The sequence below is a fragment of the Carcharhinus amblyrhynchos genome, chromosome 6, assembly GCF_965287045.1.
Source record: "Carcharhinus amblyrhynchos chromosome 6, sCarAmb.v2.hapA, whole genome shotgun sequence".
NCBI lineage: Eukaryota > Metazoa > Chordata > Chondrichthyes > Carcharhiniformes > Carcharhinidae > Carcharhinus > Carcharhinus amblyrhynchos.
In genome coordinates this window covers 54064739-54088438 of record NC_137329.1, presented here as the reverse complement: position 1 = coordinate 54088438, position 23700 = coordinate 54064739, and the positions used below count along the sequence as shown (strand labels likewise).

The window sequence follows — 23700 nt, the reverse complement described above, 5'->3', positions numbered from 1 at the left end:
GATGTACTTACTAATCAGAAATTTGGTGAACCATTTGAGCTTTAATAAGAAATGTCTAAATGGAAAAAGTGATGGAGCCTCCTTTTGTAATTCATTCTCGCTGGGCCTCATTACTTCCCTCAGTTAGAATCTAAAGGCTTTTAAAATCCAGTGTGACATTATCCTTTTTTTTTGCATTACCCTGATACGATGCTAGTCCTGCTTTCAAACCCGACATTCTTAAGTCTTGCCCCTTGACATTGGTTCCTAAATTTTAAAATAGAGCTTGCAACTTTTGATGTCACCCATAAAACAGACTCTTTGTTTCTGCCCCTTCGACCGATCTGTCTCTTTCAGTTTTAAAAGTGGGGCTGTCACGATATAGCTTTCATTGTATCATTCGAACACCGCACTTCACCTGCCCACACCCTGAAGGCTTGCTAACTACTTTATTCTGTGAAGATGGCCTCCTGTTAATATCACTTCTACTAATCTTTTGCACTGAGCATCATTCTTTGGTGAAAATCAGTAAATTAATTGTCCATGTTCTGTCTCAATTCCTCTTGTCAAATGTTCAACAGTGGTCTGCAGCAGATCACTCTTGTGAAGAAACCTTGTTATGATTTTCTAAATCTAAATAGATGGGGTTAAGAATGAGCAGCCTGAGCAAAACACTACCCTGGTTGTGCAGTAAAGAAGCACATTCCATTAGTGATATCTGTTCAGGGAAGCTGAAACAGCAATAATAACTTTTAGCGTGGGAACGCCAGCCATTTCTCAACTCTGGTGATATATGGCATTGCAAGTATTGTGCTGGAAGAACTTGGAGTAAGAATGTGGTCAGACATGCTGTTATTTAGAAGGTGAACAAAGAAATGCTGGGTTTTCATGTTCAACACTTGGTTCTATTATTAGCCCATGTTTCAGGCATTTCTTCACCCAAGATAACAAAATGATTAATAATGTAGAGGTATGACTATCTGTCAGAAACCTGTCAGCTTATTGCAAATTTCTGGTATCTAAAAATATATTGCCGAATACAGATGTATGGCAATCCAATAGTGTTTTTAGGGTTTATTTATTGTCATAAGTAGGCTTACGTTAACACTACAATGAAAATCCCCTAGTCGTCACACCTGATTGGGTACACTGAGAGAGAATTTAGCAATGCCAATGCACCTAATCAGCACACCTTTTGGATTGTGGGAGGAAACCAGAGCACCCGGAAAAAACATATGCAGACATGGGAAGAATGTGCAGACTCCGCACAAACAGGGACCCTAGCTAGGAATTGAACCTGGGTCCCTGGCGCTGTGAGGCAGCAGTGCTAACCACTGTGCCACCGTGCCACTTGGTGTCAAGAGAGTTGGAATATTTCGGGTGATTCTTAAGAAATACATTTCCAGTTTCTGATTTTTCCTTCCTCCCCAGAGTGTGAATCCTCACTGGGGTATGATTTTTTTCACTATTTGTTATCCTCAGATGCCACAGCAAATTAACCATTGTTGAAAAGAGAGATGTGTTTCTAAAGATTTTCACATTGCACTCTTCTTACAAGAATGCCAAATTTCAAAAGGTTACAATGATTTATGCCACAGGTGAAAAGGGTGAGGATTGGTTGGCCAATCAACTCTGGTCAAGGTGTTGCCATGGAGAAAGCAACAGGGTACTTATTATAAGCTCCCCAGGCTTCTGGGTACTCCACAAAGGTCCAAGGCTTGGTCATATTCCTTTCACTTGTAGAGAATGGGTTCCTGTGTATGAATGTTTGTCACCTCCGCAAATATAATTGAACCATGTTACAAGCTCGACTGATTATCTTAAATTGTCTGTTGGTGTAGCTATTAGCACAGTCAGGATTCTCCAGCAAGTTCTATCCAATCACAGAATCCCATCGAGCAGTAGATGTTCCATTTTGCTTGCAAAACCCAAGAGGTGAGAGTTCAAGGAAACCTGGGGTCCAGGTACACAGATCATTAAAATGTCATGAACTGGTACAGAAAAAATTCAAACGAAATAATGACTTTTATCTCTGGGGGACTAGAACAGAAGTTGTGCTTTGGCAACATAAAGCCCTAGTTATACCACACCTGAAGTACATGGTTCTGGTCGCCACACTTTAGGAGGAATATATTGACCTTGAAAGAGTGTGGCCTAATGTTCCTAGATTATGCCTGGATTCCAAGGGTTACATTGTGAGGAAAAATGAAAAAACTCTAAAGTTGTATTCTCGGGAATTTAAAAGGTTAAAAGGTGCTTTCACCAAAGGTTTCAAGATATAAAGGATAGGAGAAACAATTCCCATTATTTGGGGAGTGTAGGATTAGGGGCATAATCCAACAAATAGATCTGGAATTTTCAGGAATGAAATTGGGAAACGTCTTGGGTTCTGCATGGATCACTGAGTAAGGCTGCTGGGTGGCTGCTGTGTGAGCTATTGAGAGCTCATTTATCCTCACCTGCCCCTCTCATATCCTGGGTGGAATAGCTCTTTCAAAGAACCAGCACAAGCATGATGGGCCAAATGGCCTGCATCTGTGCTGTAAAATATTCTTTGACATGATCCATTGAATATTGAAAGAAATGTCCCGGATAATGGGCTCAAGTCCTTTCTGTTCTGATTGAAGATTGTTCTGGAATACGTTTCTCTACATGGTTGATGAATGGTGCTGGGGAGCAAAAATCAAACAACACTAAAAGATATATATTTCCATTTAGATTTATTTCTCTTCCAGCAAAGCTCTTTGTGAATTCAGTATTCAGTGTGGTTATTGGGAGGCAGAGGGAGTCACGTTATAATCTTAATGATAAATCTCTTCAGGGTTCATTTGAGATCCATTACCACACATAGAATATCTTCACATTCATTTCTCAAAAGAAGAGGGGCTCATATTTCTTCTACTTAGTGAGGAGATCTGCTGTGCATTGGATTAAACAATAAATGGACAATGGTGAAATATTAAATCCCATGGTTTTAATCTGATAGAAAGACCAGTTAATGTCACTCCATACAAAACAGCTCTTATTGCCAGTGCTAATCATTAGTTGATCCCTCTTTGATGTGTCCATTTTGTGTGTTCACTTTCTGACATCTGACTCTTTCCTGTAACAAAAAAGCCACGAAAGTCATTTAAATGCAAACTTTAATGACATTGCTTTCGTCAAAACTCTGAAGCTAGTTGCTTCACCTGAGTCTGTGACCCAGCTCTGCGACCACTAGCCAACACAATCCAAGACAGTAGTCACTTTTATTTTTCACTGTCAAAATATCTCTGGTGGTCAGCTTCAGCGACAGGTGTTTACACTGCGATTTATATCCCTATTACAGTGCGTACTGATGGGTGTTTACACCGTGGTCTATATCCCTATTACAGTGCGTACTGATGGGTGTTTACACCGTGGTCTATATCCCTATTACATTGCGTACTGATGGGTGTTTATACCGCTGTCTATATCCCTATCACAGTGCGCACTGACAGGAGTTTACACTGTGGTCTATATCCCTATTACAGTGCATACTGATGGGTGTTTACACCGCTGTCTCTATCCCTATTACAGTGCACACTGACGGGTGTGTACACTGCAGTGTTTATCCCTATTACAGTGCGTACTGACAGGTGTTTACACCGCTGTCTATATCCCTACTACAGTACGTACTGATGGGTGTTTACACTGCGGTCTATATCCCTACATTTGCAGATAGTCTCTGGTCAATCACGCTATCCATGGATTGACTCTGTGGTCAGTCTCTCCATCCATGGACTGACTGCAGTCAATATCTCTATTCATAGACTGACTCTGCGGTCAGTCTGTCCATCCATAGACTGACTCTGTGGTCAGTCTCTCCATCCATGGACTGACTCTGCAGTCAGTCTCTCCATCCATGTACTGACTCTGTGGTCAGTCCCTCCATCCATAGACTGACTCTGCGGTCAGTCTCTCCATCCATGGACTGACTCTGAGGTCAATCTCTCCATCTAAGTATTATTTTCATATATTTTTGATACATTTCAACTTAAAAACATTGATTATAAACTGATCTTATTGTTCACTAGGTTCTTTTGTTATGAATCGTAATTGCATTGTAGAGCGGGTGTCTCTATCAAATAATGGTGGGCACACACTATCCTACATTGTGAAATAATCCATTTGCTCTTCTAGTCACCACTGGAAATTTACTATTTTTTCTCTACCTATTAATACTGCAAAGGAAGGTGTACATTTATTTAAACATTTCTTTCTGTCTTCTCATTTACAAGCAGTACGGCATCAAAGAGTGTTTCAAACATAGTGGTTCAGGAAATGAACTAAAATGCGTTAATCACATCTCACTCATTGTGTGCCCATATCTCTTTGTATCTCGTTCTCTCAATCTCTCTCTTTCCCTCAAAGAGAAGAATGTGTCACTGTAGAAAAATAAGCGGCTGCCAGCACTGGATTACTTTGATAAATTCCTTTAACATTTGCACCTTCTGGAACCAGTTCCTTTCGGTAATACTGCAGCCTCTGTGCTTGTCTGGGACTTTGTGTTTACCTTTTACTTTGGTTTAGAAAGGAGATAATCTTGTAGAGCCGCATAAAAAATTCAGAGTGCTCTTTTAGACTGAGCCAGGACAGGAAGTGCAAACTGGCAAAAGGCAAACATCAAGAAGTTGCTCACGTAGAAAATATATGGAATGGACTTAAAAGTTAACAGAGACAAAGAAAAAGTTATGGATAGGCTGCAATTTGTAATGGCAGCAGTGTATGTTAGTTCTAGATTAATTAGTTGGAATTTGTCAGTTGGGTGGCACGGTGGCACAGTGTTAGCAGTGCTGCCACCGTGCCAGGGACCTGGGTTCAATTCCCAGCTTGGATCACTGTCTGTGTAGAATTTGCACGTTCTCTCTGTGTCTGCATGGATTTCCTTTGGGTGCTCCGGTTTCCTCCCACACTCTGAAAGACATCTTGGTTAGATGCATTGGCCCAAACAGGCACTATACTGTGGCAACTAAGGGAATTTCACATAACTTCATAAATCTTATTAATGTAAGCCTTACTTATGACTAATAATTAAGCTTTACCTTCGCCATCGATTGCTGTACAGTAGAATTGGTTTAATACCTGTAAAAGCCAAAAATATAGCACCATCACCCCAACCCTCAACTCTTTAGATGTTTGGTGGATAAAACCACCACCACAGTGCAGTCATCAAATCATAAACCTGAAGATTCAATTCCTGAGCTGGTGATGAGTTAACTGAAATTGAGTTTGCAACCCTGGGCACGTGAGGGGAGAAAAATCAAAGAACAAAGAACAACACAGCACGGGAAACAGTCCTTTCGGCCCAATGAGCCTGTGCCACCATTTCAATGTTGTGAGTCCCCTCTCCACCCATGACCCTTGTCTATGTTTATGGCATTCCACATTGGAAACCAGATTGAGGGGAGACTAATTTAGGGACAATTTGTTACACCAAGCAGCCTAAGAGCACATGTTTGGGGTGTGGGAGGAAACCAGAGCATCCAGAGGAAACCCACGCAACCACGGGGAGAATGCGCAAACTCCCACAGATACTGGCCCAAATCCATGTATCTGTACAGCAAACAGTGATAGTCACTGAGCTGTCATGTTGCCCAGCACCTAGTCTAGTTTAAGTGTACACTAATGACATGAAGCACTAGGCTACTCTCGAAACATCCAAGAGCAGCCCTCGTATGACCCATCGCATGTATGCCTCTTGTTGGACAACAACAACAGTTTGAGTTCTGACAACGTTAGAGACCCTGATTGATTGAGAGTGCATGATATTTGCTGAGAATGTGGTCTATCTTTACATGATGTTCCCTGAAGCTGTGAAGAGTGCTGCCATTCTGTTTTTGTGTAAGTTATTACCCTATGGTACCAGCCCCAGCACCCTCAAGGCCAGTATATACAACTGTAGAATGTCCATGAGGGAGGAGTTGGTAACAAATGAGGATTTTTTTGAGTCAGCGGAAGAGGCACAATCATTTCATTCTGCTATGAAAATCATTTATTTCCTAATGCAGTTTCACCTCTACTATAACTAACTAGTTTCACCACCTTCTCTCTTTACTTTAAAGGAGAGACACACATTTATATAGAACCCTTTATTACTGCAGCATGTCTCAAATCACTTCACAGCCAGTGAAGTATTTTTGAGGTATAATAATGTAGAGAACACAGCCGCCCATTTGTGCATAGCAAGCTCCTGCAAACAGCAACAAGATTAATGACCAGATCACCTGTTTCAGCGAGGACATTGGGAGCAAACCTTCTAACTGTACAGCATTCCCTCAGCGCTGCACAGAAACATCAGCCTGGATTTTATGTTGAATCCTCAGGAGTGAGAGTTGAACCCACAAGCTTTTAACTTAGAGGTGAGAGTGCCATCAGTGAGCCTTGGCTGACTCCTTTATCCGCTTACTGAAAGATGAAGCTATCAGTTTGTCAACTCAGTTGTGCTATGGTTGTGAATGGCTGCTTAGAGCTGATGAAGACTCCATAATCTTAAGTACTTGGTCAGTTGGAAGGAACAGATTCAATGAGTAGAGTGAATTTTTCTTTCCCCAGCCTATCTTTTTAACCTCAGTTATGTGCTAGTCAAGGATATTCCCTTTCTCCACTGAGATCAAAAGAGATTTTTGTTTCTTTTATTATAAATAACATGACATTGTTTCTGCCTCTTTTCTTTCAGGACAGCCACACTATTTTATTCCTATGCGACCTGCACATCCACTTCCCCATCAGCATCATAGATAATATAAGAAAGCATTGTATAGAAGGGAAATTGGCATATGCCCCTATCGTGATGAGACTGGGCTGCGGCAGTTCCCCTAGTGAGCCTGATGGTAAGTGATTTTGGCAGCCCAACTTCCATCTTCACAGAGTACATGATTATCGTCACATGGCTGGAAGGCAAAGCTTACTTTAGTTCAGCCATTATTTGAGTCTACTTTCCTATATTGTAAGATCCCAGCCCAGCAATACACTGGGACTAATTGTGGTGGCCACACTCACAGTCAACCAACTTATCTATCAAGACCTTCAGCTACTCCCTTGCTGGTGGAAGTCTTCTCAGCTTCTGACTTTGCCTGATGGTTACAGGAGAATCCTTGTAACAATTCTTCTGCTGCCTTGTAAACAAGACAAAAAATGTATGCACTCCTGGATTAATTCAGGATCTTATCTGCAGAGAAGCAGAATGCATGGAGATGGCCAAGTCTCCTGGGCACATCAGCTGTTGAGGGTTAATGCTGCAAACTAGCTCGAGGATGCCTCCAACCCATGTATTATATTGATGCATTTGAGTGGTGTTTCAAATTTGGATTTTCTTTCTGCTAAAGCAGGAGTCTTGCTCAACAGCTAATGCTGTTTGGGGATTGGTGAGCCTTCAACCTGCCAATTTCTAATTCCGTGTTTATTTCAGGTGCAGAATCGTAATATTACACATTACAGCGAGGAAACAGTTTTACAGGACGAGTGATTTATTGTCCTGCACCTTCCTCATTTTTCTCTTGTAGCCTGTGGCTCTAGAATTTCATGACAGGCAGATAAGGAATCTCCTTGTGGTTGTAATTGCAGGTTTTCTGAATACACTGAGAAAGTGAAAAACCCATTTCTCTGAAGCTGTTTCATTATCACAAACTTAGATACAGAATAGATACAATTGGTGGGGAGAATTTCTCCAGTTACTTTTTCAGTTAATGTACTTGCTGCAAATGGAGTGATTTTATTAAGCTGTCAACTTCCTGTTCTCAATTTGGTGCCATCTAATCTTTATGTTATTGCTAACTAATAAAGATATGAGCGGATGGTATCAGTTAATTTATTTTCAAAGCTTGAAATACACTCACTAGAAATGAGATTTGAGATTGCTCATCCATCCCATGACTAAGTGTGAAAAGCCCAGTGTGAAACCCAGCCATGTGAATCCAAGCTTTATTCTTTGTCTTCAGCTCTGACGAAAGGTCATCCAGACTCGAAACATTAGTTCTGTTCTCTCTCCACAGATGCTGTCAGAACTGCTGGGATCTTCCAGCATTTGTACCTTGTTGCAAGTTAGACTGGATGGTTCCAGGTTGATTTGCTAGGCTAGTGATGGGGGAGGAAATGATAAAAAGTATTTGTGGTAATGGCCATCTGATGACCCTTGTTTGAAGGTGCTCATATGGATGCTAGTTGAGGACATACTCCGCTTTTTTTATTCTTTCGTGGGATAGGGATGTCAGTGACGAGGCCAGCACTTGTTGTCCATCTCTATTTGCCATTGAACACAAGAGCTTGCCACACCACTTTAGAGGGCAGTTAAGAGTTAACCACATTGCTGTGGGTCTGGAGTCACACATAGACCAGACTAGGCAAGGATGGCCAATTTTCTTTCATACCGGATGTTAGTGAAGCAGATCGTGACAATTGATGATGGTTTTGTGGTTGCCATTACTGAGACTGGGGGGGGTGGGCGGGGTGCGGTGTCAGGACTGTGGGGGAGGGGATCAGCCCTGCAGGGGCGAGGGCCATGATTTGGGACTGCCAGTTGCGAGGAGAGACCAGCGGTCAGGCCATGAGGGGATTGCATAGCCAGCGATGCAGGGATCATGGGGCTGGCCAGCAATCAGGAGGCAGGCAGACAGGGGCCATTGCGTATGCACTAATCTTGACGCTGACAGATTGGCACATGCGCAGTTGCTTGCTCAGCACTATGCTGTCGGCTTCTCCAGCGGGAATAGGTCTCGCCCATAGCTTTTCAACAGGATTTATGCTTGGGCATTCTGCAGTGCACAGAGTGTGGGAGATTCTTTTTCTAACTTCCACTGAAAAAAGCAACATGATTTATTCCAGTTTTTATGCAAATTCAACGCTTAGAATTTTTTTTGGGAGAATTGCCCCCTAGGTTTTTGATTCCAGCTTTATTCATTGAATTTAAATTCCACCAGCTGCCTTGGTGGAATATGAACCGTAGCCTCAAGAACATTAATGTGGGCCTCTAAATTACCAGTCCAATGGCATTCCCACTGTGCCAGGGTTCATTTATCCTTCGTGCCGAAGCTCACACATGAGGAGTGGCCAATTGAGTGACATGTTAGAGGGTTAATGGCACATGTAGAATGAGATATAAACTCCTTAAAGAAAAAACTGGGAAAAAAAAATAGAAAATGGAAGAACCACATCCAAACCCAGGGATAACGGCTTTGTGGCACTTTCCTTTCAGCCAGACCATCTGGTTCAGCTAGACACTGACCATTACCAGCCACACCTAAAGCATAGTGCTATCTGTAAGCCAGTTATAATTAATCCATGGTTTCTCTTTCAGCAGTTCATGCACACAAAGGTGAATGTTCCAAGCACTGATTTCTCTTCTTCTTCTAATCAAGGGTACTGGGAAGTAAATGGGTTTGGACTTTTTGGTATCTTTAAAAGCGATTTTGACAAGATCGGAGGAATGAATACTGAGGAATTCCGGGATCGATGGGGTGGAGAGGATTGGGAGCTACTAGACAGGTAATGTCAGCAAAGAAAATGAGTTTACCTCCTTTCTATTTTTGTACTTTCCTTTGACATTTTTCAGTTTAGGTTCATTTATGCCATTGTATTTTGAATGAAACAAGAACAAATGTAATTTTCTGAAGGATTAACCCTAAAGACAGCAAAGAGTTTGAGGCATAACCTTCAATAGCCACATTACTGATCATGAAAGGTTTTTTCACAGCCTGTAATGAACAGAAGAATGTCTGTGGATATATTTCTAAATGGATGTCAAGAAGGCAGCCAATAAAGTCCCTCATAAAAGACTGTTAATTCAAGTTGAAGCTCATGGATTTGACAGCAGATTATCATGTCTAACTTGCTAGAACTTTTGTGAAGAGGTAACAATGAGGGTTGATGAGAGCAATATGGTTGATGTGGTGTACATGGACTTCTAAAAGGCATTTGATACCTGCCACACAATAGACTTGTGAGCAAGGTTATAGCTCATGGAATAAAAGGGACAGTAGCAACATGAGTATGAAATTGGGTGAGTGACAGGAAACAGAGAGCAGTGGTTAACGGCTGTTTTTTGGACTGGAGGAAGTTCTGTTATGGAGTTCCTCAGGGGTCTATGTTGGCGACAGTTGCTTTTCCTGACATGTATTAATGACCATGTATAAGACAATTTCAAAATTTGTCAAGGATATGAAAGCATTGTGAGCTATGAGAAGGATAATGTAGAACTTCAAAAGGACAGGAACAAGTTGATGGGCTAAACAGACAAGTAGCAGATGACGTTCCACATGGAGATATCTGAAGTGATTCATTTTGGTCGGAAGAACAGGGAGAGACAATATAAAATGAAAGGTTCAACTCTAAAGGGAGTACAGGAGCAGAGAGACCTGGGTGCAGATGTGCATAAGCCATTGAAGGTAGGACAGGCTGAGAGAGCAGTTTAAAGAGAATACAGTTTTTAAAAATTCATTCACAGGATGTGGACATTGCTGGCTAGACTAGCATTTATTGCCCATCTCTAGTTGTCCTTCAGAAGGTGGTGGTGAGCTTCCTTCTTGAACCACTGCAGTCCCTGAAATATAGGTACATCTACAGTGCTATTAGGGAAGGAATTTCAGGATTTTGACCATTGACAGTGAAGGAATGACGATATATTTAAAGTCAGGATGGTAAGGGACTTGAAGGGGAACCTCCAGGTGGTGGTGTTCCCAGGTGACTGCTGCTCTTGTCCTTCTACACGGTAATGGTTGTGGGTTTGGAGGGTGCTGCTAAAGAAAGTGAGCTTTCTTGGTGAACTCCTGCAGTGAATTTTGTAGATGGTACACATGATTGCCACTATTCATTGGTGATGGAGGGATTGAATGTTTTTGAAAGATATAGTGTCCTGGATAGTGTAGAGCTTCTTGAGTGTTGTTGGAGCTGTACGCATCCAAGCAAGTGCTGACTCCTGACTTTAGCCTTGTTGGTGGTGTATAAGCTTTGGGTGGTCAGAAGATGAGTTACTCACCACATGATTTGTAGCCTTTGACCTACTTTGGTAGCTACCATATTTATATGGCTAGTCCAGTTCAGTTTCTAATCAATGGTAACTCTTAGGTTGTTGATAATGGGCGATTCAGCGATAGTAATGCCATTGAATGTCAAGGGCTATGGTTAGATTCTCTCTTGTTGGAGATGGTTATTATCTGGCACTTGTGTGGCAAGAATATTACTTGCAGTATCCTGCAAGTTCAATCTCAGCAAGAGTATTGTGTTCAGTTCTGGATGTGAAGGCATTAGAGAGAGCACAGAAAAGATTCACGAGAATGGTTCCAGGGACGAAGAACTTCAGTTCTTAAGATAGATTGGAGAGGTTAGAATTGTTTTCCTCAGAGAGAAGAAGGCTAAGAGGAGATTTGATAGAAGTATTCAAAATCATGAGGGGTCTGGATGGAATAGATATGGAGAAACTCTTCCCCCTCATGAAAGATCAAGAACAAGAATTTAAAATGACTAGTAAAAGAAGCAAAAGTGACCAGAGGGATATTTATACACACAGTGGAAGGTTAGGGACTGGAAAGCACTGCCTGACAGTGTGGTGGAGACAGGTTCAATCAAGGCATTTGAAAGGAAATTAGATTTATTTGAAAAGGAACAAATTATAGGATTATAGTGAAAAGACAGAAGAATGGCACTCAGTAAATTGTTCCTTTGGAGAGCTGGTGCAGACATGATGGGCCAAATGATCTCCTTCTGCATTGTAACAATTCTGTGGCTGGTATTTTCCTGCATGGGTGGGATTGGAAAATTTGGAGCCAAAGATCCATTGACTTAAGGTGGGAATTTCCATTTCTGCTGCAGTCGGAACTGAAACATTCTGACCTGTGGTTCTGTAAAGTTACTGACCTGGTTAGGAAACTGGCTGAAAGGCAGGAGATAGAGTTTCGAAAAAGTAGACAATCTCACTGGCAGGATGTGCCTTAGCAGTGTCCCGCAAAGATTGTGTTAGAGGCTCAACTTTTCAGTGTATTTGTTAATTAATTAGATGAAGGGATATAAAGCTACATAGCCAAGTTTACCAACAACAGAAAAATGCATGCAATGTAAGCAGTGTATGTGGAAGCATAAAATTGCAAAGATATTGATAAATTAAGTGAATGATGGGTCAAAATGTGGCAAAAGGATTTCAGTATAGGTAAGTATGAGGCCATACACTTCAGACCTAAAAAGGATAGAAAGGGTAGGTCCTGAATGGCAAAGAACTAGTAAAAGTAGAGATCTAAATAAACAATGGAATACATTTACATAACTTGTTAAAATGTCATGGACAGCTACAGAAAATAAGGTTAATGGAATGCTGGCCTTTGCAACGAGAGGATTAGAATACAAGGAGGTAGGAATTATGCTGCAGTTATATAAAGTCCTAAACCTGGAGTACAACATTTAGTTCTGCACACAACAACTGCCATTGGAGGGAATGCAGCTTAGAATTTGCTAGAACTCTAAATGGGTTCCAAGGGCTAACTTATGAGGAGTGATTAAACAAACTAGGGTTGTATTTTCTTCAAATTGGAAAACTATGAGGTGAACTGATCAAAGTTTTCTCCATATTGTGGAGATAGTGATAAAATTAGATTGAGGCTATTTCCGATGGTCAGCCGCTCTTAGATTAAGCCGCATTGCACAAAAGTTAGAGGCAACTCAGCCAAGAGTGAAATTAGGAAATGATTCCTCATGCAGAGTCTGGTAGAAGTTTGGATTTGCTGCTGCAAATGGCAGTTGATGCTGTGGCGGGATAGGCAATTGTTAATTTTAAAATTTGAGATGGATAGACTTTTGTTAACCAAAAATATGAGGGAATATGAGGCAAAGGCAGGTATATAGAGTTAACTCGCAGATCAGCCATAATCTCAGTAAAGGCATTAGAGAAGGCTTGAAGGCAAAAACTGTTTGCTCTTGTTTTCTCTGGTGTTATCTTTATATCACTGCAAATAGACCAGGGATGCTAACCTTGTTATTTGGTGATGTGATGAGAGAGGACAGGGAGAAAGAATGGGAAAACAGTCTTGAGTGAGAGAAATAGATAAGGGGGCGGTGGGGGAGGGGGAGAAAGAGAGGCAGCAGTGTTCAGAGAGCAAGCAGCTCCAGAAAGTCAGTGGACTAATGGAGTGAGATACTCAGCCAATAGTGTCCCGAAAGAGGGGGGGGGGAAGGTAGGTCAGCACTGTCAAAAGGAAGAGAGAGAGACAAAAGGGGTGGGGCATCTAGTGCAGCATCTAGATGCAGCAGCATCTAGTGGGGAGGGGAAATAGTGCCCAGAGAGAGATTGTGTCAGTGGTGTCTAGAGAGGGAAAGCGGGGACTGAGATAATAGTGCCCAGAGAGAGAGGAGGGAACCAGTAGCATCCACAGGGAAGGAGAAGATGGACTATGAGAGATGAAGGAACAACAGTGACTCTGAAAGAATGAGTGTGGGCCAGCATTGACCGAGAGAGAGAGTGTGGGCTAGCATTGACCAAGACAGTGTGGACAAGCATTGACCAAGAGAGTGTGGGCTAGAATGGACCAAGAGAGTGTGGGCTAGAATGGACCGAGGGACTGAGTGCGGGCTAGTATTGACCAAGAGACGTAATGCATTTTGGAAGGTCTAATGCAGATAGGAAATATACAGTAAATGGCAGAACTCTTAAGAGTATTGACAAGCAAAGGGATCTGGGTTGCAGGCACACAGGTCACTGAAAGTGGCAATGCAAGTGGAGAAGGTAGTCAAGAAGGCATACAGCATGTTTGCCTTCATCAGCCGGGGTATTGAGTTGAAAAATTGGCAAGTCATGTTGCAGCTTTATAGAACTTTATTTAGGCCGCACTTGGAATATAGTGTTCAATTCTGGGCACCACACTACTAGAAGGATGTGGAGGCTTTGGAGAGGCTAAAGAAAAGATTTACCAGGATGTTGCCTGGTATGGAGGGCATTAGCTATGAGGAGAGGTTGGAGAAACTTGGTTTGTTCTCACTAGAGCAACGAATATTGAGGGGAGACCTGATAGAAGATTATGAGAGGCATGGACAGAGTGGACAGTCAGAAGCTTTTTCCTAGGGTGGAAGAGTCAATTACTAGGGGGCATAAGTTTAAGGTGCAAGGGGCAAGGTTTAAAGGAGATGTATGAGGCAGATGTTTTACACAGAGAGTAGTGGGTGCCTGGAACTTGTTGCTGGGGGAGGTACTGGCAGCAGATACAGTACTGACCTTTAAGGGGCATCTTGACAAGTACATGAATAGGATGGGAATAGAGGGATATGGTCCCGGAAGCGTAGGGGGTTTTAGTTAAGTTGGGTAGCATGGTCAATGCAGACTTGAAGGGCTGAAGGACCTGTTCATGTGCTGTAATTTTCTTTATTCTTCATTCTTTGAGTGTGGGTTAGCATTGACTGAGAGAGAGTGTGGGCTAGCATTGATGAGAGAGGAGTGTGAGCTAGCATTGACTGAGAGAGAGAATATAGGCTAGCATTGACCAAGAGAGTGTGGGCTAGCATTGACTGAGAGTGTGGGCTAGCATTGATGAGAGAGAGTGTGGGCTAGCATTGACTGAGAGAACGAGCCAGCATTGATCAAGAGAACAGGTGTGGGCCAGCATTGATCGAGAGAGCATGTGTGATCCAGCGTTGACTGAGAGAGTGTGGGCCAGCATTGACCAAGAGAGCGAGTGTGAGCCAGTGTTGACTGAGAGAGTGTGGGCCAGCATTGACCAAGAGGGCGAGGGTGAGCCAGCGTTGACTGAGAGAGTGTGGGCTAGCATTGACCGAGAGAGCGAGTGTGGGCTAGCATTGACCAAGAGAGTGTGGGCTAGTATTGACCGAGAGAGAGAGAGAGTGTAGCCAGCATTGACGGAGAGAAAGAAAGTGTGGGCTAGCATTGACCAAGAGAGTAAGGGCTAGTATTGACCACGAGTAAGTGTGGACCAGCAGTGACCGAGAGAGCGAGTGTGGGCTAGCATTGACTAAGAGAGAGTGTGGGCTAGCATTGCCCAAGAGAGTATGGGCTAGCATTGCCCAAGAGAGTGTGGAATAGCATTGCCCAAGAGAGTGTGGACTAGCATTGACTGAGAGAGAGTGTGGACTAGCATTGACTGAGAGAGAGTGTGGGCTAGCATTGACTGAGAGAGAGTGTGGGCCAGCATTGATTGAGAGAGCATGTGTGATCCAGCGTTGACTGAGAGAGTGTGGGCTAGCATTGACCGAGAGAGCGAGTGTGGGCTAGCATTGACCAACAGAGTGTGGGCTAGTATTGACCGAGAGAGAGAGAGAGTGTGGCCAGCATTGACGGAGAGAAAGAAAGTGTGGGCTAGCATTGACCAAGAGAGTAAGGGCTAGCATTGACCACGAGTAAGTGTGGACCAGCAGTGACCGAGAGAGCGAGTGTGGGCTAGCATTGACTAAGAGTGTTGGCTAGTATTGACTGCGAATGAGTGTGGGCCAGCATTGATCAAGAGAGCGAATGTGGGCTAGCATTGACTGAGTGAGTGTGGGCTAGCATTGATCGAGAAACTGAGTGTGGACCAGCATTAACCAACAGAGCGAGTGTGGGCCGGCATTGACCAAGAGAGAGACAGTGTGGGCTAGCATTGACCAAAAGCGCAAGTGTGGGCCAGCATTGACCGAAAGTGCAAGTGTGGGCTAGCATTGACTGACAGTGTGAGTGTTGGCCAGCATTGACCGAGAGAATGAGTGTGGGCCAGCATTGACTGAGAGAGAGAGAGTATGGGCCAGTGTTGACCGAGGGAGAGAGTGTGGGCTAGCATTGACCAAGAGAGAGAGGGCTAGCGTTGACCTAGAGAGACAGTGTGGGCAGCATTGACTGAGAGAGAGAGTGTGGGCAACATTGACCGAGAGAGTGTGTGTGGGCCGGCATTGACCTAGAGAGATTGTGTGGGCCAGCGTTGATCGAGAGAGAGTGTGGGCTAGCATTTACTGAGTGTGGGCTAGTATTGACCAAGAGAGCGAGTGTGGGCTAGTATTGACTGAGAGAGTGTGTGGGCTAGCATTTACTGAGTGTGGACTAGTATTGACCGAGAGCGAGTGTGGGCCAGCATTGACCGAGAGAGCGTGTGTGGGCGAGCATTGACCAAGAGAGAATGCGGGCTCGCATTGACCAAGAGAGTGAGTGTGGGCCATATTGACCGAGAGAGCGAGTGGGCCAGCATTGACCGAGAGAGTGAATGTGGGCCATATTGACCGAGAGAGCGAGAGAGGGCCTGCATTGACCAAGAGAGTGAGTTTGGGTTAGCACTCACCGAGAGAGAGCAAGTGTGGGCCAGCACTGACCGAGAGAGCGAGTGTGGGCCAGCCTTGACCGAGAGAGTGAGTGTGGGCCAGCACTGACCGAGAGAGCAAGTGTGGGCCAGCCTTGACCAAGAGAGAATGCGGACTAGCATTGACCGAGTGAGTGAGTGTGGGCCATATTGAGCGAGTGGGCCAGCATTGACCGAGAGAGTGAGCTTGGGCAATATTGACCAAGAGAGCGAGAGAGGGCCTGCATTGACCGAGAGAGTGTGGGTTAGCACTGACCGAGAGAGAGCGCGAGTGTGGGCCAGCACTGACTGAGAGAGAGTGTAGACTAGCGTTAACCGAGAGAGCTAGAGTGGGCCAGCATTAACTGAGAGAGTGAGTGTGGCCAGCGTTGACTGACAGTGTGTGGGCCAGCGTTGACCAAGAGAGCGAGTGTGGGCCAGCATTGACCAAGAGAGCGAGTGTGGGCAAGCGTTGACCGAGAGAGCGAGTGTGGGCCAGCACTGAGAGAGCGAGTGTGGGCCAGCGCTGACCGAGAGAGCGAGTGTGGGCCAGCACTGACCGAGAGAGCGAGTGTGGGCCAGCACTGACCGAGAGAGCGAGTGTGGGCCAGCGCTGACCGAGAGGGTGACTGTGGGCCAACATTGACTGAGAGTGTGACTGTGGGCCAGCATTGACTGAGTGTGGACCAGCGTTGACTGAGAGAGACTCTGTGGGTCAACATTGACTGAGTGTGGAGCAGCATTGACTGAGAGAGAGATTGTGGACCAGCGTTGACCAAGAGAGCGAGTGTGGACCAGCATTAACTGAGTGTGGGCTAGAATTGATAGAGAGAGAGAGAGAGTGTGGGCCAACTTTGACTGAGAGAGCAAGTGTGGGCCAGTGTTGAAACCCAGAGAGAGAGTGAGTATGGGCCAGGATTGACCCAGAGAAGAAGACATTTTATGGAGCAGTGTGATTTAAAAGAATTGTAATTGCTTTGAGATTAGACGTTGTATTTATTTGGCTGTGAATTCATTTTGAATAGATTTTGTAAAGCTTTGTTTTCATCTCCTAGGGTTCTCCAGAGCGGCCTTGAGGTAGAACGATTGCGCCTCAGGAACTTCTACCATTACTTTCACTCCAAGCGAGGGATGTGGGATTCTCAGGTCAAGAAAACAACAAAAGAACCGAATGAGGGTTGAAACTTTCTCTATGCACTTTAAAGAAAAGAACATAAACCAGCAGACGCATGCTCCATAGGCAATCTAGCCAATTATCGAGCCACATGGGAAAGGGTCCCTTTTGAAGAAATGTTTCTCATATTCTAACCACAGTGGAATTTCTCTAAATCCATGTTTTTCTCTCCTCAGCATTTTCAGAAATCTTGTGATTTTGTTACTGTTTAGTATTCAACTACAAAAGAACTTGACCGAAGCCAGGAAGGCTTAAAGCAAGGACCTGAGTCCATATATTGGAGTTTTTACCAATTGAGACATTCAGGAAATAGTAATCACCTCTTTAACATCTTGTTGCCCCTCTTCCTAAGAGCTTGCAGCCATCTTCTTAAAGCTCCGTGACCCAGTCAATTGCTGCTGTTTTTTTCTGATTGGTTGCAACCCTCACAAAGTTTTGTACATTCTGTAGTATTAATTTTTCTGCCCAGGATTTTATTTTGGTGAATAATGTATTGGATTAAGATTTTATGAGCTGGAGTTCTCTACATATATGGTGTCCCTCTTCAGCCCAAAAACCAACACTGGCCTTTGAGTATAAGCTCACCAAATAAAAAGAACACACGTGCACACACACACACACACACACACACACACAGGTATATATGCAGACACAAATCTTGTACGTACACGTACACAAATGTCACATCCACATCACATACACACACACGCATACACAAACCTCACATACAGACACACACAAACGTCACACTCACATCGCATACAGACCACATATACACACTCGTGTTTCTACTTACTGGACCAAACTTTCTGCAAATGTTCCCTCATGGAACAGTGACACAAACTGCCCAGCTTTCTGGGGCTAATTTAGATGCATTGTCCATTGATTTATGCAGATACTATAGTTTAAAGACAGTGCATGAACTCAGTAAAGCTGGCGATTTCAAGTCTAACCTGAAGAAGCCTTATTCTGAGGGAGGGCCTGGTCTGGAGAGAAATCACCATTTTGGTTATTACAAAACAGCAGCCTAGAAACAACACTGAATTTTCAGCCCCCCAAAAAGGACACAGATTCATGTCACTGAAAGCACCTAATGGTAATCATACCCATTGAGCTGTCATCTGTTGTGACATGCAAAGAAAGACTAAACTCAAATGAAGACTGATACCAAGGACTTTTTGACAAAAGCTGGATCAGTTCTGCTTGGTGACTTTAAAGACAGCATTGTCGCTTCTTCCATGAAGCATCACCTCACTTGACAATGATCGAGCTCACAGAAAGCAACTTTGTCTTATTTTTTTTTCTTAAATTCAACCCCTGAGTGGGGGAATGGTGGTTCTGAAGGGAAGGTGAGTTTTTTCAGAACTAATTTATGGAATTGAATTTTAATTCTTAATATTTAAAATGAAACCATTGAGTCTAAATGTTACTCTAGTTGTCTTGAGAATCGGTGAAACCTTTTAGGATGTTCTTAGAATGATGTGCTTATAAAATGCAAATTCAGTTTTAATCCACACTGCTAGCTAGGAATGTTGCTGTTTGGTATCATCATCAGGAGGCTTTATTGTTTACAAAAAAATACTCCAAGAAGCAGCATTTGCTTTTTAATTAAGTATTCTCAATGAAGATTCTTTTTAAAATCATTATTTATTCAGTTGACAGCTCTCCAATTGAATTGGTAAAATATTTGAAACATTGTCTTCTGTCACTGGTGAATAATCGGTGATAAACTGCGATCTGGTTGCATAACCCATGTTATGTCTGAAAAGAAAGTCTTTCCCTTTTAGTCTTTATGTTTTAAAATGGCTGACAGGTAGTCTAAGAAATATTATTGGGCTTCCCCATTCACTTGGTTGATGAGCACCAACCAGGTTATGATGCTCCTAGGTGCTGATTATAGTCGAGCGTTGGTAGGACACTAAAATTGGTTTTCATTGGGTGGTCTGTGTATGTGGAACTAGTTTTGAATAAAATTGAAAAGCAAACATTCCTTTTACAAACTCACTGTTTATGCCTTTCTTCTGATTCAGCACATCAGTTGGTGACCATTTCCCCTCCTTACCAGCACCCCCCTTTCCCCTTTGAAGTCAAGAGGGCTTTGAGATGGCACATCTGCAAATGCAATGCAGAACCAAGACAATGTTCTATGCCAGACTTGGTATTCTGATACCTGGTTACACAGGCCTGCAATACACTAGGTTATTGTTGATAATTGGCTATCCAGTCTAGCCAACTTATGAAAGCTGGCGAGGAGCCTCTTACAGGAAGCTGGAATTAATTTTTGCACATGGCTCTAGTTAACCCCAAAAACTGACTCCTTTACAGATGGGGTGGTTCTGCCTGGTCAAGCAGCTCTATAGTAGTCAACTGCTGTCTAGTGGGTTAAATAACAGGAATGCCCTGGCATATAGCAATCAGTCCCTTGGGTTTAACACTACCAACTTGTACCCAGGTTCTGCACACTGAGCTGGTGGTGTGAAGCCAGACTCTATACCAAACAGGTTGACTTTAGCCCTATTTATCTGACGGAAACCAGACAGGTGGGTTAATACTCGTTGGAACGCGATCCTTACCAGCCTCCTGATGTTCTGCAAATTGGGCAGTATCAGTCAGAAATCCAATGGCATTTTAACTGGGCTCTGAACAGGAAAGCTGGCATGACTTAACCACCACACAAAACGGATCAAATGGTTCTGCGGTGGACAAAGAGGAGCCTCCAGGTAATCCAAAAAATTCTCCTCACATGACCAGGAGGTTCAGAATTGTGGATTGTGGAGGTGACTCTTCAGGACCATGTGGCCTGTCCCTCATCATGGGTTGTTTTTGAGATCAATCTGCTGTCCTTTAGTGACATCATCAGTCAGGATAGTCTAAGCTTCCACATGCATCCTGATGATATTCAACCTCAAATTCTGCCACCACAACTATTCCTCAGCTACTCCCAAACCCTGCCACCATAACCGGTTCCTCAGCTATTCCCAAACCCTTCCGCCACAGCCAGTTCCTCACAAACTCTGCCACCATAGTCGGTTCCTCGGCTATCACTGTGCTTGTCTGGCAAGTTGTGGATCAGTCAGAACTGTCTTTAATTTAACATTGCTGAGGTTAAAAGTCAAAACTATCCTGTTCTTTCACCGCAAAATAACGAAAACCTCGATTCTATTCACCTCCTCTTCCATTTGCTCATTTAGGCTGAATCCAGCCGTGTAAGCTAGGTTACAAATCCTTGTTTATCCGGACTCCAAGCCTCAGTTGCTCGCCTGCTTTCTCTCTCTGTCCTCAACATGTTATGTCTTGCCCACCAATCTGTGAGTGGCTTACTTCCTTCCTCCCGCTGCAATCTCTCCCAGTCCTATATCAAGATTTCAGCTCCAATTTTCCAACTCTGCATCCACACTATCTCTCCATTTCATCTTCCGACTTGAAAATTTATTTAGAGGTGACATGCTAGTGTCTCTCTTATCCAACATCTTGCCTTTTTATGTTGAGTAAACATGTTTACAATACTGCGGTGAATTCACTATTTTAATTCTCAGTTTGGAGAAGTAAAGTTACTCACCATTGTTATTGGGGAAATTAAGAGATGATTATCTTGGATTAGAACTTTAGAATCTATAATGCAGAAGGAGGCCATTTAGTCCATCGAGCCTGACCATCAACAATCTCACTCGGATCTCATCTCCATAACTCCACATATTTACCCTCCTCGCCGCAACCCCCCCACCCTGTTACTAAGGGGCAATTTATCATGGTCAGTCAACATAACCAGCACATCTTTGGACTGTGGGAGGAAACTGGAGCACCTGGAGGAAACCCACGCAGACACAGGGAGACCGTGCAAACTCCACAGAGACAGTTACCCAAGACTGGAATTAAATCCAGGTCCCTGGCGCTGTGAAGCAGCAGTAATAATTACTGTGCCATCGTACCATCCCGGGTTGAGAGCAATCTGAAATGACATGGGTATGAATGAAAATTCAAACCTGGGGGCGTTTGTCTGAGCCAGTAGCCCCAGTCTGGATTCCCGATGGCATGTTGAATCAGGAGTGAGGGCTAAATTGGGATACTTGCTGAGCATCAAACCCATTGAGTCTCTTGCTTCACTGCGCCTGGCCAGGTCAGGTTCTCATCCAGAGCAATGAGAAGCCGATTAAAACGTTTGGACACAATTAGAGGGCTGGAAGCCTGATTCAATGGGCTCATGGGACGCTCCCATCCCATCAGTGGGAAGTCCCATTAATGCCCATTAATCCTGATCCTGATAAACTAAGACCAGGCATTGTGGATTCCAGTGGGTGGGAATAAAGTAAGTACTTCTTGCAACTGTGCCCTTGGGTTCTTCTGCTATTGCAGAAGGGGGGAACACTTAAGGGACCTAGGTGTTGGGTGGGCTTGGGCTGGGGGAAAGTGGTTAACCTCGGGAGTCTCTATCAGGATGGGATTCACATGACTGGACTTCTTGTTGCCCTGAAAACATGGAGATCACTCTTCGGATGTTGATTTCAGGTGCATTTCTGGTGAAAAATCTTTATTATTGTCTGTGTTCTGTAAAACCTGAAGTGACCTGGTGTCATTAAAATCCACGTGTCTGAACACATGGAAGCCTTCAAAATCACATCAGCACTCCATTCGAAACTAGGGATTACTCTTGGTTGTTTTCAGAAGCCCCAGGTGTTACCAGACCTCTCTGACAGCTGTTATCACCTAGGGAGACCCTTTTGTTTTGTTTCATAAGTCCCAGCTGCTCTGAAACCTCTTAGAGCTGTTTTCACTCACTAGAGTATTCATTTCTTTTGCTCACAAACTGCTTTGATTGACAGTCCCAGAGCAGCTCAAAGAGGAGATAAGCCAAGGTTTGCTTGGAATAGATGGTCCATCAGCTGCTAGACGCTTTTTTAACTGACAGCTCCAGGGCAGATCAAAGAGTTCATTGTTGATATGATCAGTTCATGCTCCATTAAACCTGAAATGCTTTCTCTTCACTATACCTGTTTTGTCTGATCCCACTTTCTTAACACTATAGTTTTTTTTTGACCCTTCCTAGAAAGTAAAAATGCTTTTTAATACTGCTTTTTAAACACAATGACGTTTATCTTGCTTGCCAAACCAAAAAAGATCCTGTGACTTTTTCTTCTACAAATGCTCTTTTTATCTGGGCTGTTTTCCAGCAAAGGCACATATTTCTCTTATTTGAAATAACAAGGCAATGGGAGATGAGATGTTCACATGAGACAAGTCACCTGGATAAAGGTGCAGTGGAGGACAGCCTCTGCAACCGTACCCCAGCTGCATTCATGACACTGAAGGAGGTCTTCTGCCAACTGTAGAGAAGAAAGTGACCTCCTCTCTTCCACTGTGACAACATCCATTCTATGTCTAAGTCAAGGAAACATGGTGCTGCTCTTCTAGCAGCCATCTTCTTGGCTGACATGATGGCCGGTGCTGTAGGCAGCATTTAAATGGTGCTTCAGCTGATGCCCAATCCCACCCAATCACATAGAGGAGGGGGATGGAATTAGTCCAGCGTGATTCCCATTGGAGGGGGTGTGAGTTGGCTCTTTACGATTATGCTGAATGGGGTTTTATTTCCAATGTCAGAGTCAGTGGGAAACACACCGATTTTTCCACTTCTGGGGAGATTTCTCGAGGAGAATTGTAGTCCAAATCTACCCTCTGTGTCAGATTTAGTGTGCTGCATATAATGACACTTCTGACAGCAGGAACCACTAAAGTTATGCAGGAGAGGCCCCGCGACAGTTTCCCTTAGGGTGGTCACAGGGCCTGGATGGGATTGTGGTCAGTGCAGGCTCAATGGGTCGAATGGCTCCTTTTGCACTGGATTCACTGATCACTGATGGCAGGATATCAATCAGATTCATTAATAAGCCAATTGACAGCCATTGGAGGCCTCAGTGATTCAAAAGGAGCTTTCCTGCACACTTGCAAGGCTGCCTCACAATAGGTTTGCCAATTGCTTCATGTGGGGGAGAATCTGAGCAGGGGACCCAGCACCAAGAATGAGTATGATCTGCTGAAAGTCATCCTTTGCCTTTTAACTCCTTGTTGCCCCCCCCCCCCAAACATCCTATGATTCCTGCACCATCACTCCACCCTTCACCCATTCCTGGGCCTCTGGTGAATGCCACAATCACTGCTCCCTTGGCACTGGCAGCAACAAGTAGCTGGTAAGCCTGTAGCTCTCAGTGGCATTGCAACACTGGCAACCTGAACTGTGCAGTGGGGGTTTCCCTACTTGTGTTCTGACTGGCAGGATGAGACTCCCAGCACCTCTGTAGA

At 43.8% G+C, this 23700-nt stretch overlaps 1 protein-coding gene across 1 annotated transcript in view; it reads left to right on the top strand.

The window, feature by feature from the left end:
* LOC145343931 (N-acetyl-beta-glucosaminyl-glycoprotein 4-beta-N-acetylgalactosaminyltransferase 1-like) overlaps nt 1-19381 on the top strand; it is a 720751-nt gene extending 701370 nt beyond the window's left edge. The window contains exons 18-20 of the mRNA XM_080190473.1: nt 6677-6830; nt 9354-9480; nt 17285-19381. Of these exons, the coding sequence (XP_080046599.1) occupies nt 6677-6830; nt 9354-9480; nt 17285-17411 (408 nt within the window). The 3' untranslated portion in view covers nt 17412-19381. The remainder of the gene's footprint in view (nt 1-6676; nt 6831-9353; nt 9481-17284) is intronic.
* Nucleotides 19382-23700: the final 4319 nt, after the last annotated feature.